Source organism: Crocuta crocuta, unplaced genomic scaffold, assembly GCF_008692635.1.
Source record: "Crocuta crocuta isolate KB4526 unplaced genomic scaffold, BGI_CrCroc_1.0 scaffold180, whole genome shotgun sequence".
Lineage (NCBI taxonomy): Eukaryota > Metazoa > Chordata > Mammalia > Carnivora > Hyaenidae > Crocuta > Crocuta crocuta.
In genome coordinates, this window is record NW_027527549.1 from 4,462,136 (window position 1) to 4,481,731 (window position 19,596).

Genomic DNA, 19,596 nt, shown 5'->3' on the forward strand with positions numbered 1-19,596 from the left:
ACTTACAGACTTTTCTGATGAGGTCAGTGCAATATTAGCATAATTTTTTCATATCGTGTGTTGAAATCTGTCAATATTCAGAAGATCTGAATAATTCAGTGAATCGATGTTTTCCAACAGAGAATACATCACGTTACACATTCATGCTGTAAACTCCTATTATAAAATCCACTCAAGGAGCAGGACCCAACATTTCGATATATCAGAATATAAAAATACATGGATATGCTTTGAGATTCCGTATCACCACTAAACTGTAAGAAACTGCCATTTAGCGAATTATGTTGTAATATCAGAAAATATAAATTATTTGCAAAGACTATTAACATACTCCTCTCCCTCCCAATTATGTATCTGAGTGGAACTGGACTGTCTTCATACACTTCACCCAAAACAACTTATTGCAACAGTCTGAATGCTGATATGAGAATCCAGCTGTCTTCTATTAAGCCAAACATTAAAACATTTGCAAAAATGTAAAAACAGTGCCATTTCTTCTATTTTTGTAATAGTTATTTTTCATAAAAACACGATGGGTTATTTTTAAATAAATCAGTAATTTCTCATACGATAAATATCAGTAGGTACAAACCATGTAAACAAAAGCTCTCTGAGGTCCTCCATAATTTTTGAGTGCAAAGGGGACCTGAGACAAAGTTTAAGAACCACTGCCTTCAACCAAAAAAAGATACCCAGATCTGGTAGTGCATGAATCACAATGTGAAAAAGTTCAAAATATATACAGATGCTGAAGTCCCAGGCATGTGAGGGAGAACCCTATCACCGTATTTAAAGAAAACATGTGCCAGAGGATTCTTAAACACACACCCAATTTAGAAATCACTGAACTGATCATTTGATCGCCACTGCTTTTGGAAAAGCTGTTCGCTGGTGCCCCCTAGTGGCAAATTTGCTTTTGATTCTAAAAATTAAATCCGAATAAAATGAAGACCAGAAATTCACCAGACACAAAATTCTAATCGTGTAAGGGACTCGAGGTCGTCTAGCCCACTCCCACTTTACAGACAGAGACTGACAACACCACACATCACTGCAATCTACCACGATAGATGCTATGCTGTGCTTTGGTTAAGTGCAGAGAATGAAAAAGCATACAGGAGGAGGCCCTATTCCAGACTTCTCTTCCACCAACTCTGGCTTATCTCCAGGGAGATATATTTCCAGAGGCAACCATTTTTAAGATGAAACCTGAAGAATGGGCAGGAATTGAAGGATGAGAGTATTTTGGTCAAAAGGGATGGCAGGTATCAAAGGTAGAAGGTAAAGCAGACCACGATTTGCTCAGTATATAGAGAACAACAGTGATTAATTTTAAGGGCTTGCTAAGTACCAAGTGCTCACACAATCCTATGAAATATTAACTTCTCAACCAACCCTGTAAGGTCATGCTGATATGAACTATTTATTATTTATCATTTTTCTTTCAAGTTTCTGAAAAGCAGCTGGCTTTCCCAAGATTGTTAATCCTTGAAAAGCTTACCCAGAAGCACATATGCTGCTTTTCTTTATGCTTGAAAAAGGACTTATTCAGAATTGCTTTAAGAAAACACCTGAAGGAAATAGAGTATCTTTTAAGGTCCTTACAATAAGTCAGGGAGAAATAAAGTGTTTTTAGATGTAACAAAACTCTAGATTATGTTCTAATTATAAATATAATAAAGTTAATTAAAAGCTTTGTAACTCTGCCTTTCCCTTCCCCTAGTTGCTGCTTTCAGAACTTCACCCAGAGGCACAAGTATCGTAGAAAGAGTGGGGGATCTGAAATCTGATGTGCATCTGAACACTGGCTTCACTACATTTCAACTGTGACCACTGATAAGTTAACTTTGAATTTCTGCACATACAAGATGGGGGCAATATCTTCCTCACTGGATGGTCATAAAAAATCAGTGAGAATTTGTCATATGTCTATCATTTAGCACATGTGAGGTCCTTTCTTACTCCTCAAGCCCTCCCATGTCCATCAGTCCCAAGGGGTCTGCCTTACTTCCGCTGGTGCTGCTTCTGCAGGGCTGCCTCTGATAACTGGCCCTGAAGGATCAGTCTTCTCTGCTTATCAATGTCTCCTTCCATGCGAGCAAAAGCATGAGAGCCGATGAAAGAGAGGTCGACTCCCAAGCCTTCGGCCTCCTCCTCGTGGCTGTCTGTAACAGAAATACCATCAATACAGAGTGGAGGAAACACCAGACAGTAAATGCTACAGACCATGAATGCAACAAGAGGGACGATTGCGAGATCATCAAAACATGGGGGTTAACGGTATTTTTTTTTTTTTGAGAATCAAACTGAAATCAGATTTAGGTGTTTAATGAACTGAAATAATGCAAGAAGCCCCTGTCCCCGTGTGACAGAAGTTTTAGGAACACGTGAAATCAAATCAAGGTGGCCTGGGTGTCACTTCAGGAAGGAAAGAGTAGAATGTAATGATAAGCACAAAGAGAAGTAATTATACAGCATGCAGGTTTAAAGATGGACTGTCGTACCGCATCTAACAAGAGGGGAAAAAAAAGAACAATTGCTTGGGGTCATGTATCCAGAACTGCTTAAGGGAGGGAGCACACAGTTAGCTGGCAGAGAAACCGGTGTTCTTTTGTCCGATAAGGCCCAATGACATACGGCCGGAGCAGGACTGCAGGATCCACATTCAGCAGGATATGTTTGCATTCTAATTAGGCATCCTGGTTTTCTCCCCTGGTCACGCCTATGTAATCATTCCAATCCATGCGAGTTCCAGTTTTCACTACAAATAAATTAACCTTCCAATTTATCCACATGATCATTCTGTTTGGCTAGAAGTCAGTACTTTGGGAAGGGACCATGTACCTCTTAGTGTGTTCCTCACTGCCTTCCTAGATTTGTTTTAAAAAAAAAAAGTCTTCAAAAAAGGAAAAAAATGCCTTGGACCATGGGGAGCTTCCCAAGGTGATGCCACTTGAAGCCCGCCACGTAGGCCACCTCGACGGGACCTCTTCACATTTACTTCACTGCTCCTCAAATTGTGACGGGTCAATAGCTGAGAAGAGTGTGCTTTTATGCACAAATAGCCACGAAAGAATCAAGGAAGCGAATTTTACAGCTATTTTAACAGACTAAACACTCTAATTCAGACGATTTATGAACGCGAGGGCCAAGATCTGGGAGATAATGAAGCACTCTGCGAGTGGTGGACACAAGGAGCCCTTGGCCTGGCGAGTGGCCTACTTTGCTGCCCAGCATTATGACCTCAAGTCGGGCTTGCTCTTCATTACTCCTTATCATACAAAACGTATTTACGCATTTAGGAAAAACTAGATTCTACAGCGGTGGTCCTAATCATGAGGAATTCCAAATAACTCTGGGCAAATCCTAAAGTACACAAGGGGCCCTCCAGCAGAGCTTGGTTCAGACATTTCCTGAGAGTACACCCACCACGTGCAAGTCCCTACACTGGAGTCAAGGCTGTGTACTGGCGATAAAAAGATGAACAGCCTTCTACAGATTTTATCCTGATGCTCATTTAGAAGTGTTCACGGCAGGAATCCCACAGTAACTGCCAGGCTGCTGAATTTTCAGATTAAGTTCTAGCCCGGAAGCATGTAAGGCACGCCTCCAGAGGGAGCTACGGCCTTAACCATGCACCCATGCGGATCAACGTAAGTAGTCACACCGCACCGCACATATTCAGAAGGGCTCTCACCCTCCCAGGCTCTGCCATGGCTTAATCTACATGACTATATAACTTAAAGAAACAAAAAGAATGGCAATGGCAATCTTGTTTTAATATTTAACATCAGGTCTGGATTTTAGAGGACATATTGTTGAAACTGTTGAAAATTTCAGATGATTATGTACTTCAAGAAGGTGAAAGTGTTATATCCAACTCCAGGTCTCTACTGTCTAACAGACTTGGCTGTGTGTGTGTGTGTGTGTGTGTGTGTGTGTGTGTGTATTTTAAGTTAAAGAATAAATTTTGGGGCTCTTGGGTTGCTCAGTCGGTTAAGCACCTGACTTGGTCTCGGCTCTGGTCATAGTGTGTGTGGGTGCGTGTGTGTGTGTGTGTGCGTGTGTGTGTGTGTGTGCGTGTGTGTGTGTGTGTGCGTGTGTGTGTGTGTGTGCGTGTGTGTGTGTGTGTGCGTGTGTGTGTGTGTGTGCGTGTGTGTGTGTGTGTGCGTGTGTGTGTGTGTGTGCGTGTGTGTGTGTGTGTGCGTGTGTGTGTGTGTGTGCGTGTGTGTGTGTGTGTGCGTGTGTGTGTGTGTGTGCGTGTGTGTGTGTGTGTGCGTGTGTGTGTGTGTGTGGAGGTTTTTTAAGTTAAAGAGTAAATTTTGGGGCGCTTGGGTGGCTCAGTCGGTTAAGCACCTGACTCTTGGTTTGGGCTTAGGTCATGATCTCATGGTTCCGGAGAGTGAGCTCCTCACTGGGCTCCATGCTGACAGCACTGGGCCTGTTTGGGATTCATTTTCTCTCTTTCTCTCTCTCTCTCAATCTCTCTCTCTCTCTCTCTCCCCCTCCCTCCCTCCCTTCATCTCTGCCTCTCCCCTGCCTGCTGTACACATACTCTCTCAAAATAAATAAATAAACTTAAAAAAAAAAAAAAGTAAGTTTTAACAAGAGTAAGACAGAAAACACTTAAGCTGGTCCTGGTCTTAATGTCACACTCCTAGAAAGCCCCCCAAGGGCGGGCTGACCTGTCTCCCTCCTGGTGGTGGTGCATCAGTGCCTGGTGAAAGAGGGAAGGCGGAACTCACCCTCCGGGGCACCGGGTTTCTCACTTATTCTGATCTGTCGTTCAGGCACCACAGGCTCCCCTTCCGCGTTTCCAATATCTGTAGGTAGATAGGGCAGCGACCGACGCTCCTCCTTTAATGACCTTGGGAAGTACAGAGGTAGCAGCTTTTGGTAAGTAGCCTGTGTCAGAGAAGCGAGACATTCTGTGAAAAACAACGAAGTGAGGGAGCAGGGGTCAGCAGTGCTCGTGCTGCTTGCGCCACGGTGACGACGGCCCCCGCCGAAGGCCTTACCGCTCCTGAGCTCCACTAGCACTGTTGGGGGCCCTCGATCACTTCTCATGTTAAATGTCAGGAAACTGTTAGGTGGTCAGGTTATACCTGCCTCCCATCCCGGCACCCTGAGGTCACTGAACCTGGAATGCATAAGTGCTGCCACTCCGGCCCTACTGTCATCTGCCCCGTCTTGGACTATCGTAGTTTTCTTTTACAGCCATTTTAGCTTTATCAGCTCCCCTGGGAAGTGTTCCCTAATGCTGTGCAGGCTAGAGAGCTGTGCTCCTGTCCATCCCATACCTCCATTCACACACTTATCACGATCATCAAAACTTCTCAGAACTGCCGGTCCCCACCAGTACAGTGGGGGTTCCTTGAGGACCAGGACCCTGACCTGTTCACTGGTGTATTCCCATCTAGTGTAATAAGCTTGTACGCCAGATACTCAGTGAAAGATCGCTGAAAGAACACATGAATAGGTAACCAGGTGAACTACAAAGAGACAGCAAATAAGCAAATTGTCTCATTTCAGCAAATTCAAAAGTATTTATATATCATGTATGTGGCTATTTACGCTGTCAGTGGATATTTCACAGGACTTAACTCATTCACCACAAAACTTCTGTGATATAACTGCTATTAGTACTATTTTATCAAAGGACAGAGACATCGAGTACCTTGCCCAAGGACACAAAACTGCGAAATAATACGAGCTGGATGGGAGAGAGCACACTAAAACTAAATAAAACTTAATAAGAGTTAAAGCAAAGAACTAATTTTCTAAAATGGCTCTAAATTAGACTGAAACATATGAACCCTAACTACATACAACAAAACATAACCCTCGCAACTTAATGCCGGTCAGCAGGCCAGGCCACCGTCTGTTTCCAGGTGAGGCAGACGCCAAGGCTTTTCCAGTCACGCTGCCCAGGCACCCAGTACTTGGGTTAGAAGGTGATGCCTTGAGAAGCTGTAAGAGCTAATGCAGGGGGCAAAGCAGAACAAGTCCACCTGGTAAGACTTCATGAAGCGAAAACAGTCTTAGCAGGGAGACCCATGAACAAAATGCTCCCTTCTGATTTGTTTTTAGTTTCTAATATGGGTGTTTTTCAACAAATGATGGTAAGCCCCACAGCCAAAGACATATACAGACACGAAGGATTTGCCTGCTGGTCATTCTGCAAATAGATAACGATGGGACAAAGGCAAACACAAGTAAAAATAAGATTTAAACAAGGCAACATAATTAGCAAAATACCTCTTCAAGTTCAGAGACAGCAAATACTACTTTTTCAATGGACTCCCCATGAATCTCTAGGAATCTCCTTACAGTGCCTAAGGAAGAGAATACATTATTCAGTAAATAATGACTCATGTGAAGAAAATGCAAATGAACTCTTTAGAGTTTTATTTTTGTAATGAATCACTCCTCATTTCAGTCCAGTCTCTGCTCAATGACACCTCATCAGTGAAGCCTGCCCAGACCACCATAATTAAAAAATCCTTCTCTGGGGTGCCTGGGTGACTCAGTCAGTTGAGCATCCGACTCTTGATTTCGGCTGAGGTCACGATCCCAGGGTCATGGGATCAAGCCCCACAGTGGGCTCCGCACTTAGATTCTATCTGTCTCCCTGCCCCTCTACCCCACTTGCCCATGCTTTCTCTACAAAAAATGAAAATCCCTCTCTGATTTACTTTCTTCCAGACTAAATACAGTAGACATTTTGTGGAATTTCTTGTTTGCTTTACATCTTCTCTGTCCTCCCTGCCCCACCTGCTAGAACGAAAGTACCCCAACAACAAGAGCTTTATTTTATCTACTGCTTTATTGCCAGTGTCTAGAACAGTGCCAGGCACAAAAGATGCTGATGCCACACAACTCCCCCTTTTCCAGTGTGTTTTCATTCCCTGGGCCTCTCACTCTCTGACTGGAATGATCTGGCCTAAGTGTCTTTGCATTCATTCATTCACAGTACTCAATGGCCTACTCAGCCCTGTATCTCTACCAAAAATCTCATTAAGCCAAAGGTGAATTAGTTTTTTCTTAATTTCTATGCTATTCTGATTCTTCTCTATCAACTTCCCATCAATGAAACCTAATGGCCTTTTCTCAGTCCTTACTTCACTAGAGATTTCTCTGGCTTTAGTTTTAAATGCCCATGCCCTGCCTTTTAAAAATGCTGTCCTCCAGGGTTCTGGCCTCCATCTTTATTTTCTTGGGGGGTGTGTGTGTGTGTGTGTGTGTGTGTGTATTCTCTTTAGCTCACAAACTTGCTGGCTGTAAATACTAAGACTCTCAAATCTTTTTATTTTGTTTCCTGAGTATAAGAACTCAATTACCTCCCGCCTACTGGGCATATCTGCCTAGGTCACCCAGAGACCTCAAACTGGAGAGGAACAAACCTGAACTCAATCTTTCCCCCCTAAATCTGTTCCTTTACCAGTATTCTTTATTTCATCACATAGCAACATCCAATCACTTATCCAAGCTCTAATCCTGATTTTTTAAAACACTTTTTTCACTTCATCCTTCATTTAAAAAAATTTTTTTTTTGTTTATTTACTTTTGAGAGAGAGTGAGAGAGACAGAGTGAGAGAGTGAGAGACAGAGAGGGAGTCGGGGAGGGGCAGAAGGAGAGAGAGATGCAGAATATGAAGCAGGCTCCAGGCTCTTAGCTGTCAGCACAGAGTTTGAAGTGGGGCTTGAACTCACGGACTGCAAGATCATGACCTGAGTCGAAGTCGGACACTTTACCAACTGAACCACCCAGGTGCCCCATTCCTTCATTCTCTATTTTCAATGGGTTATCATGTCTTTTCAATTCTACTGCTGACAGAAATTTTCAAACACCCATTCCTTCTTCCTTCCAGCTGCTCTTAGGATCTTAATGCTTATGAGCCTTTGGCAATAAGCTCTTAACTGTGTGCTTTTCTCTTTTCCAGCTCTACGCACTGAGCACCGCCCGAGTTACCCTCCTTACCTTGCCACCCTCCTTACTCAATGACCCTGAGGCTCTGCACTGCTTATGGGTTAGGGTCCAAGTCCTCAGCATGGTTCCCCATACCTGGACCTCAAGTGGCAACCCCCAACCCCTGCCTGTTAGTCCCTATTTCCCATCACTCCTCCCACAGACCTCAGGTTTCTGGCAAACGGGCTTCTTTGCCATACTCAGAACATTCCACTTAACTTTTATGCTTCCCTGCCTCTGCCTGCATGGCTACCTTTGACTAGATTAGAATACCGTTCATTCACCATAGCCTTCTCTTAGTGAACTCCTACTCATTTGTCAGGATCCCGTCCAAAGCCAACTGGTTTCTACAGAACTCCATCCTTCCTTGTGCTCCTCTTATAACCTGAATACCTTCCATTTGGGAACTTCTCATAGCATTTTATTGCCAGACTGTGAGCTTTCTGAAGGCCAAGTATATCTTACATTAATATTACCAGAACTGAGCACATCTTAAAGATGTAGCAAGCAATCACTCAAAAGGAACTAGCCCTTTAACTCGCCCTGAATTAACATTTTATGGCTCTGGTTATCTAAGTATTGCCTGTCTTGTTTACTACTGTATCTTGAGAACAAAACAGCAGACTCATTTGCTAAAGGGCTATTCATAATTCTCCCTCTGTTAGGTGACAAATTTATTTTTCATTTCTCTATTCTGCCTCAATAGATTTTTAAAAATGAACTTTCAAAAATGGATTGTCTTCTCTTTGACATCAAGCTTTAATTGATGTTCACACATAATGGTTTCGCAGCATACAACCGCAGGATTTCCACCGGAAGAGAAAACATGACGCCAGATAGTAACTAAAACCGAATTCCCTCAGCAGAATTCATTAAGAAAAGTAATTCTGCAGAATGGAGAAAAAAAAGGGGGTGATGTCATGGCTACAAGTATTTAGTACCAAGAGCCGATTCAAACCATTTCTTCCCCAGTTTCATCTGTGCACTACCCTTTGCAGCCAACCAGGATGTCATGGACCTAACTTTTAGTGAAAACCCTTTAACTGATGCCAATGACATCTGGGGAATTAACGGTCCCAACGTGGAAACAGGGTAAGAACAAACAACGTGATCTATTTTCTCACTGCCGTCCCCTCTCCTGCATCACACAGGGCCCAGCACGCAGTCACTCCAAATTTTGTTGAATGAACAAATAACCCGATACATTTATTTCAAGGCAGATGCTTCTTTAGGCTTCTAATGGAGAACTGAGCTGCACATGAACCAAGAAGATAAAGATAAATGGTCTTCATACATCTATCAAGAGGATATTACTTAGGTTTCAAATGAAATAAGTTTTGGTAAAATTTTAAAAAAAGTTTGGTACCAAAAACTTAGAGTTAATTATTAGATTTGTTCTTGGTCTATACCTGCAAAAGCATACAGGCCATTGATTTGTCAAATGCTCAGAATGTAAGCAAGACGCACAACTGTCTATATGTATTCTTTTTAATGAAATGCTCCAGTTTTGCTATTAGATTTAAGGGGCAATAAGTCAAATAGGCCTTATAAAATGTAAGTTGACTGGCCCATCTTTAAGATTTCCATTTCCTTTCTGCTAAATACATTCTTAGGAACTGCCTCATCAATTTCCAACTATTGATCTTAAACCAACGACTGATTTTCATCTGCTTTTAGTACAATTACTGCTCAAGGTGGACATATCTAGGGCACTGTATCAAGTGATTTATCAAGCGATTTTTCTGGGACCACAGAGCTAGTGAGAGTGGTAGAACTGGGATCAAAAGCCAGTCTTCCTGACTCCATTTTCAGAGCTTTTCCTACAAAATGTTGCTGCCTTTTTAAATTCTAACCTGTATGATTACTTTAATAAGAAACGGAGACATAAAAAGTCAGAGCTCAAGGTACGGGATGACAAGGCAAGGACTATGAGGAATCAGAGAATGGTCAGGACCTGCCAAAAGCTTTGCCAGGGAGAATTACATAAAGGCAGGAACTCTGCTTTGGTGAGGCACCGCTCAGAATACATGCAGAGTAGCGATCACGCAGTGGCTTCCCACCGGAGCAGTTATAACTCGAGCATACCTCAATTATTTAGTATAACAAACAGGTTACTGGACTTGGGGGTCCTCAGCATCCATGACTTTCAGAACAGGATAAATTTCTGAGCCTCTTTATTTGTAAAATGGACACCATAATCCCTAAAACACAAGGCTGTTGAGGAAACAAAATGGAATTTCTATATCCCTTTTAAAAATACACACTTTTTAAAAGAGCTTTTTAAAGATTTATTTGAGAGAGAGAGAGAGAGAGAGAGAGAGAGAAAATGAGTGGGAGAGGGACAGAAAGAAAGGGAGACAGAGAATCTGAAGCAGGTTCCGCACTGTCAGCACAGAGCCCGGTGCGGGGCTCGAACTCACCAACCGTGAGATCATGACCTGAGCTGAAATCAAGAGTCAGACACTCAACCAACTGAGCCACTTAGGTTTCGCAAAATACCTATTTTTAAGCAAGTACTGTATGTAAAGCATTCTTGACCTATGAAAGCATTAGAAACGCAAAGATGAAAAGAGCTCTGCTCCTCAAGAAACTCATTTTAATATATATGTGTATAAAGTATAATATACGTAACTTTACTATAAAATCCCTGAGCATCGGATCTTAGTTTTAAAAATAGTTAATTGTTACATAAGACGATTTATGTCCTCCTCCTAAATTCTAGGCTATTTATTTTTAATTTTATACATTTGAATATNAGCATAACACCCTCAAGGTCCATCCAGGTTGCTACACATGGCCACATTTCATTCTTTCTCACTGCCATGTAGTATTCCATTGCATAGATAAACCACATCTTCTTGATCCGTTCGTCAGTTGACAGACACTTAGGTTCTTTCCATGTTTTGGCTATTGTCGAGTGTGCTGCTATGAACATTGGGGTACATGTGCTCCTATGCCTCAGCATTTCTGTATCCCTTGGGTAAATTCCTAGCAGTGCTATTGCTGGGTCCTAGGGGAGTTCTACCGTTAAATTTTTGAGAAACCTCCACACTGTTTTCCAGAGGGGGTGCACCAGTTTACATGCCCACCAACAGTGTAGGAGGGTGCCCATTTCTCCACANCGGAGCCTGGAGCCTGTTTCAGTCTGTGACTCCCTCTCTCTCCGACCCTCCCCTGCTCAAGCTGTCTCTCTCTCTCTCTCCTAGAAATAAATAAAAATATTAAAAAATATATTAAAAAAATAAATTCTAGAGACACAAAGGGTTCTTAAAGATCATTTAATACAGCTTTCTTCCTCAATGAGGAATATCTGCAACAGTCACTTAGCCTCTGCATGAACGCTCCCAGTGACAAGAAGTTTACTTAAAATACCCGCCTATTACAGCGAGTCCTATCTCAAATGGAACCAAATCTCCTTCCTTCTGACATAGTCTTAGACCTGTCCTCTGCTGCTGGTCTTACCTACAATCCTTACAAGAATCTACGAACTTCCTGATATCGCATGCAAATTCCCTATGTATGTACATCCTCTGGGGAAAGGGGTCCACAGCTTTCTTCCATCAGATGCTCAGGGTAGTTTACGATGGCTCCCAAGGTGGTTCGGAACCACTGCTCTAAAAACGCAGCACAGAGTCAGTTCACGAGGCTCCTTCAGACATCGAAGAGGAGCCCCGTCTATGCTAAAAGCATGGCCTCTTTAGGAGAAGCACCACGAATGTTTCAAACTGCTCGCTCTCCGGTTTGTCAGTGGAGACAAAGGACAGGACAGAACCATCCACAAGAGTCTAGATGCATATATACGGCAAGATCATGGAAGATCTCCAGCTGAACACTGATACATTTTTATACCACATATGTGACATTCTGTCTCATGATGATCAAGCCCAGTCGTTTTTAAACCTTAATGCAAGGATTTGTATTCAAATGACACATGTGAAAGCTGCTGTTTCAACTGCAAAGTGCGACATAAACAAATTATGAAATCTGTTTTGACACTGTTGTTGCAATCTGTTAAGATTATTCTGAATCATGATGCAAAAACCCAATGCGTTGACCACACTGCTTAGCCTGCGATCATTTTCAAGTGCCATGAGCAAGTCTGCGAGCCTTCATTTAAGTGGAGAAAAAGGTCAGCCTGAGAGTAAACTGAGCTGAGTGACTTATGAATACAAAGCTCCCTCTAGGATGCCATGATTTCTTAATCAACAAATCTTCTTTGGCTGTAACTATCTAATGAGCGACAATAGAAAACTCTGTAGGGCTCAGTTTATGTACAGCACCCTGATTCCACTTACAAAGTCCTCAACATGCACGCGGCGTCGTCCGTGTTACTTACGAAGCGCTATGTGTGTTGCATCCTCTAAAGGGTAACCTCGTTTTGCAGAATTGATGACACAGAACCCCACGGAAGACACTGACTGCTCTCTGCAGAGAGAAAACACAAAGCACCAACATTCCCAAAACATACGTTCATAGTTCACTTAAAAACGCAGCTCAACTTCTACCTCCCTACCCCCCCAACAGATCTAATGTAACAGTTAACCCAATTACACTAGTTAACGATTATATTAATATTATAACTGTACCATTTGGGGGAAATGGGGTTCAAATAAAGACAGAGTACAATGGGAACAGGTTAAATTCTTAAGTCACCCAAATCCATGCCTTACATCCTGCTAAGTGTGCGAAGATGATTAATTTTATCTTCAGAATCCTCTTACGTGATTTAAATCCCTCACTATTTGACTTCCACAGCTCGGTTTCCCTCTGAAACCGGGGCCTTAACAGTGCGCGGCGCAGCCCACTGGGGAAGAAGCCGTACTTGGCCAGCTGGAGCACGTTTCTGTAGCAGCTGTACAGGGAGCTCTCGGCAGCTGTGCGGTAGCGGCTCTTGTATTTGGGTCCCACTGTGTGAATGATGAACCGGGCAGCTAGATTAAACCCTTTCGTCAGTTTCGCTTCGCCTGTCCGGCAACCTGGGAACAAGGAAGCAGGCTTAAGGGATGAAGGGGGTGGGGGGGGGGGGGGAGTGGAAGACTCAACAAAATAAGGCATAAAATAGAAAAGCAGTAAGAACTTTGAGAAACTTCAATTAAAAATATGGACTGAACATGAACACTGATCTCTGTTCTCAAAAGGATGGTGAAGCAATACAGTAGGTATAAAAACAGAGACGAAGAGAATGGGAGAGAACATGAAGCAGCTGAGCATCATGAAAATTCTGGAAGGCAGAAAGTCAGTGGCCCAGAAATAACAGATTCGGCAAGCAGAGAAAGTGAGCTGCTCACAGAAAAGAGGTCACCAACAGGAAGCAAGCTGGCCGTCCGGAAGGGCAGTGCTGGATTCAAGCCAGACTGCTTTGAGTCAAATCCAGAGTCTAACGCTTTCCTGCTGTGCTGCCTAGGCAGTAGCCTGGCCTCTCCAGGCCTCAATGTCCAATTTAGTGGGAAGGCTACCGGTGCTCGCTTCATAGGATTAAATTAGTGAATACATGCAGAGTGCACACATGCATGGCCTACCATTCTCCCTACAGAACACTAGGGAGGCTCAAGACCTGGAGGCGTATGTACTTCTAAAGGCTATGATGTGAAGTGGGACCTGGCAGAGGAGGCTGAGTTAAGTTTGCATAAAGACAGTCAAGTCTGCACCAACACCTTCCCCGGCCAGCACGGCAAGGGGGTGATTTCTTTACCACCATAGCAGCAGAACGTTCACTCTCTGGAGTCGCTGAACCAGAGAGTTTCTGGACCGCACGACCCCAGGCACAGCTGAGAAGAGGGGATTTAGGGACACTGTTATACTCTACGCTCCTAACTGGCATCTAAAACACAGATGCCCACGCTTACACCCCTTCCAGGAAACCGAGAGGCCCAAACCAAAGGACTCACAGATTGTGACCACTAAAGTTCCCCAACACAACCAAGGGCTCCTCCCACTCGTCATCTGCGGCTAGACCTGCCAAGCAGTAACTCTTGCCCGTGCATACAAAGCTTCCCTTCACCTTCTCAGTTCCTCCCTCGTACATACAGCTGCCACTCAAGGATCTCCAGGAAGTGAGTGAAGCCTTTGACCAAAGGGGAGGGTCAAAACAATGCTCAAAAGAGAGAATCCAACTCCCAACACCAGCATGACTACTGTCAGACAGATAAGAGATACAGTACCTCAGAAACAAAACCAGAATATTAAAAAAAAAAAAAAGAAAAAAAGAACTATTCAGAGAACACGGGAAAAAACGGTTTCTGTAACTGTTACAGCCAAGTGAAAAATGTGATAGCAAGAATGAAAAGGTCAAGAGATACACTAAAGCTAAAGTTAAGGAAAGCTTCCAGAAAATAAAAAGCTAGAAAATAAGATGTGAAAATTGGAGGATTAAACAAGGACATAAAAAATCCAAAAGACTTTCTTCAAAGAGAGAACAGAGAATACAGAGGGAGGGAGGTTAGGAAAGAAATGAAACAAATTTTCCAGAACTGAGAGATAAGGGTTTCTAGTCCACAGGATATCCAAGCTAATCAAGGTGGAAACTATGAAACTGAGAATACCAGAAATAAGATGAGATCATAAAGTGTTTAGAGAAAAATACATTAGCACACAAAGAATAGCCTCTGATTTTTCAAGAGCAATAATAAAAATAGAAAACGGAGCAGTGCCTTCAAAACCTGGAAAAATGATTACTAACTTAGAATTTCATTTTCAACTGAACTTCCAATTAAGTATGAAGGTGGAAGGTCTCAGTAATCTTGCCCCATCCATCCTTCTCTGAAATCTCCTGGTGGATTTATTCACAAAAATGAAGGAGTACATCCAAGAAGAGAAAGGTAGGAGAGATCAGAAAATGGGAGGGCTCACTAAATAGAATAGAAAAAAGGACTTCCCAGGATAAGACAGCTACAGCAGGCATAGAGAACAATCTAGAGACAAAAGAGGATGGTGGATTTCAGGAGAGACCTTATCGAAACAAAAATTGAGTTGAAAGATAACCAGAAGTTTTTGACTTTATTGAGAGGTCTATAGTTGTATTTAAAAGTTTGAGATTGAATCAGTGATAAGTTAGAAGATTAAATAAAAATCAAATCAACTCAGAGGAAAATAGCTATACAAAAAAAGTTCAAATCTGTTTCGTAATAAGCAGTGAGGAATATTTATACAGTCACAATGTTAATGCTGAATGTTGATTTAATAAAAATTTGACAGACCAATTGGAGATGGGGGTGAAGGGGAAAGAAAATGTGACTAATTTTTGTATAGTTAAAAGAAGGGAGTGGATGAATAAGCATTTAATCTTTAATTTCCACAAAAGGAAGTCAACAGATAATGAAAAACATCAATACAATAGTTATAGCATGTTATTTGCAAATAGAAGGTAAATAAAATAAGGAAGTTAAAGACTTGAAAGTACATGCCCCTAAAGGAAGAGAAGGGAAAGGCAAAGAACAGTTGCTTTCCTTTATACATTTCAATGTAAGATCCTTTGACTTTTAAAACCACATATACATTGATCAATGAAAAGCCATAAGCACAGATACTCAAAAAAGAGAAAGGGGCAAAACATCATTTGGCACCATCTGAGGCAGCTATTAAACCAATTCTTAGTTTGCAAAATGGTAATTAAAAGAATTAAGAATTTATGCTGCCCTGTAATAGAAACTAAAATTCAGAGTAACCACAGGTCAGTTATTGGGGAAAGGCTCTACTTTAGAGGAATGTCAGCTAGGAACCATGGATATATTGACAGGTTTTAGAAAAACACAACTTCACAATCGTTTTGTTTTGTTTTGTTTTGTTTTGTTTTGTTTTGAGAGAGCACAAGTGGGGAAGGGGCAGAGAGAGAGGGGCGCGGGGAGCAACAGAGGATCCGAAGCAGGCTCCATGTTGATAGGCTGACAGCAGCAAGGCCAATGTGGGGCTTGAACCCACAAATCATGAGATCACGACCTGAAGCCAGACATTCAACCAAATGAGCCACCCAGGCGCCCCTACAACTTCACCATCTTAATGAAATGACTGACTCAGACAAGAACTATTAATTGTTGCTAAAAAGCATTGTGAATGTATGACAGTCCTGGGCATTCACAGAACTTAAATAACCCCATATTGACTACAAAGGGCAAAACAACTGTACAAATGGAAGAATCAAGCTGTCATCACTTTAAGTCAGAGAGCCATCTTAGTGTCAGTGATGGTCCACTAATGGGTCAATCAGAATTGTTACATCTCCCAATATGATACACTAAGTACATAGTACAGTATCACCTAGGAAATCCTTTAGCCAAACCTGATTCAATTAGATACAACTTTCAGGTTATAAAAATACAAGGGAGAAAGCGATAGGCCAAATGGCACCTCTAGGTAATCAGATAAATCCAGAAGGTGGGCCGTCTTGGAAGACATGTTGGCCTACTTCACTCAACACGTCATAAGAAGGGAACTGAGTTAGACGTAAAAAAATTCTCTAAAGGTATGACATTATATATAATGTGTGACTCTGGACTGGATATTGCTTTGGGTAAACTAGCTGCAAAGGGTGTTTCTGGGTCAACTGGAAATTTAAAACTATGGTTTGGGTGTTAGATGAACTAATTTCTGAAGCCAAAAGGTGGAATTCATTTGCTGAAGCAAGCAGCCTACAGAACAGTATGTGTGCAATTATCTTATGATATGTACTGTATACACACAACTATTTTTTTTGGTAATAAAATATTTAAGAATGTATGCATATACCCACATCACATGAAGAGCCAGAAGAATTATGCTCTATAGTACTAGTGCTGGTGATCTCTGTGTGCTTAAAATGTTAAATTTTCATTTATTTTGTAGCTTGTGTGCATATACTTTCTACAATTTACATTTACTGCTTCTATAACTGGAAAGCAATTATTTGAAAGAAATTATATATATAAAAAAATAAAGCAAGTAAGCAAATATGCATTTGGGCAGTCAGTTTGCAGAATCAGTCCTGAAGATCTCTGAAGACAGACTTTAGAAACAGAAAAGGATTTTAAGTGCTCAGGATACTTTGGTTTTGGGAATCCCACCTTTCCCTGAAAAATTGTGACCTAAACTTCAGAGCTCTGGAGACTAGACTCATGCCGATAAGCCACTGTTCCTAACCTTCTACTTGTTCTTTCTAGCCCAGATTTCTTCTAATCCAAAGCCTAAATCCTGACATCATTATGAACAGTTAAAACACACTCCTGAAGGTATTTTTAATTCCTGCAAAACATATACAAGTTTACTGAGTAAGTTCAAGTTCACTCTAGCCGTAACTCGGCCCAGCATGTCTTTTACCCCTCTGGCTAAGGAGGATTGCTACAACGAGAATCTGAATATCTGAGTATTAAAGATGAGTCAGGACTTTTCAACTTCACTTGCTTCTCTCTAAATCCTAACACCCACAGTAAGAAACACAAAAGTTGGCTTCACGCGTAAAGCAAAGGGTCCTATTCCTAACAGAACAATAAAAAAAAATGCAGTGCGTGCACTCCCATCCTAGCAAACCTGCACATGTAAGTCCCAAGGAAAAGAACATTTAAATAGCAAAACTACACCATGACCCTGACTGCAGGAGAGAGTATTTTCCTCCTCATTCTACACATGGAGATAGGTAAGCTCTATAGTGGAGAATGTTCTATGTGTGTCTGAGAAAAAAGTGCATTCTGGTGCTGCTAGATGGAATGTTTTGCATAAGCCTATCACGTTCATTGGGCCCATAGTGTAATTCAGGCCTGCTGTGGGCTTGCTAATTTTGTCTGGATGATCTATCCAGGGTTGAAAGTGGTGTACTGTGGTCCCCGACTATCACTATACTGCTGTTTCTCCATTCAGGTCTATTAATATTTGCCTTAAGCACTTAAGTGCTTCTATGTTGGGTGCATGCATACTTACAACCGCTACATCCCTCTGATGAACTGACCCCTTTTCATCATATAGTGACCTTTTCAGTCTCTTGTGACCAATTCTGATTGGAAGTCTATTTTCTCTGGCAGGAGTACAGCCCCTCCTGCTCTCTTTTGGTTTCCATTTGCACAGACTATCTTTTACCTTCACTTTCAGCCTGTGTGTGTCATTAAAGCTGCAATGAGTCTCTTGTAGACACTATATTGCTGGATCTTGTTTTTTTGTCCACCAACCACCCTGTGTCTTTTGATTGGAGATCTTAGTCCCTTGATGCTTAAAGGAATTGCTGCTGGGTAAGGAATTACTATTGCCATCTTGTGACTTACTCTTCTTACTGGTATGCTTTAATTCTGTTCTCTTCAGTGGATCTATTAGAGGTTTTCTCCTTCATGAATACCAGGAGGCTTCCGTAGAACATCTTAGAGATACACCAGTCTATCTTAAGCTGTTAACAAGTTATCCCCCTCTAAGACATTATACTTCTAGTGATATAGTCTCATACTGTTAGTATTTAAAAAAAAAAAATTAGACATTATCACTGCTGAGTCTAGTTAATTAAAATCCCAGGGAATTTGCAGTCTTTCATCTGCTCCTTAAAGGATGCCCTGGTACAGGGCACACGGAGACCACTAATCATACAGTTCCTGTCCTCAGGGAGTTCCAAGTTTAATGTGAACCCGTCACCGTGTAAACAATTTATGAAATTACAGCTGTGAGAAGAACACAAAAGAGAAGTATGCTGAGAACATATACCATGGGGAGACTGGTGAATTCTGAAGTAAATACGAGGAAGAGATATAAGCAAAGACTTAAGGAGAATTAAGAACTGAAAAAGCAAAGTACGTGTCAAAGTGAACAGGAGCTAAACGACTGGTTTGGTTCAAGCATGGTAAGAGAGGGAGGAGAGAACACGGAAGGAGCCAGGAGGCAAGGGCCTGAGATCTGGCAAGGCCTCAGACACTAGCTTGAGGAGCTTGCATTTTAAGTGTAACGGGAGGCCGCTACACGGTGCAAAGCCGGGAAGCAGTAAGAAGGGATTCACAATTTAAAAAGCAAATGCTTACTGTATGTGGAAAACAGATTTAGGTAAAGAAGAATGGATGTAGGGAGACCAGTGGCAGGGAAGCTTCAGTCGCGTCCAGTCAGGGGATGGTGGGAAGACAGGCCGGGGTGGGGGCGGTAGTGATAAAGAGACTCAAGACAGATCTATGGCTTGATGAGAGCCTTCACACGGGGACAGTGAGGAGAAAGGGTTAACCCTAAAGTTTCCTGCATGGAAAATGGGAGAGAATGATGATGCCACTTAACTGATAGCAAATGCTCTCTTACACAGTAAGGATTGTCAAACAGGGCTTTCCCGTCCTGAATTTGGATAATTAAGGTTTTAAACTTAGTGCAAGACTTTTATATTCACCCAGTCAATGTTTTCATTTTTTGGCTCACAGTTCCAGTTGGCTCAGAATATTTAAAATTCTTTGGTCACCCAACATCTCCTATTAACTCCTCTCGGCTTTCTACCATCTACAAATCGGGGGAGTCATGCTTTGTAATCAGTTATGAAGCTGTTACTGAAAATATAAAAAGGGGAGAGGATTAAGTACCCAGCCTGCAAGGCATCATTAATCATCTTTCCTCAGGTCCGCAGCGACTCATCGAACAAATGAGGGCTGCAGCTAACACCAGCAGTAACACTCAACACTTAGAATGTGCTTAGAACTTAATGTGTATTA

General features: G+C 42.0%; 1 protein-coding gene across 6 annotated transcripts in view; it reads right to left on the reverse strand.

The window, feature by feature from the left end:
- GDAP2 (ganglioside induced differentiation associated protein 2) overlaps positions 1-19,596 on the reverse strand; it is a 66,645-nt gene that overhangs the window by 36,185 nt on the left and 10,864 nt on the right. For all 6 annotated transcript variants that reach the window (XM_077767441.1, XM_077767465.1, XM_077767421.1 and 3 more), the window contains exons 4-8: positions 12,792-12,945; positions 12,306-12,394; positions 6,259-6,335; positions 4,746-4,905; positions 2,009-2,165 (exon numbers count right to left, since the gene is read on the reverse strand). In XM_077767441.1, the coding sequence (XP_077623567.1) occupies positions 2,009-2,165; positions 4,746-4,905; positions 6,259-6,335; positions 12,306-12,394; positions 12,792-12,945 (637 nt within the window). The remainder of the gene's footprint in view (positions 1-2,008; positions 2,166-4,745; positions 4,906-6,258; positions 6,336-12,305; positions 12,395-12,791; positions 12,946-19,596) is intronic.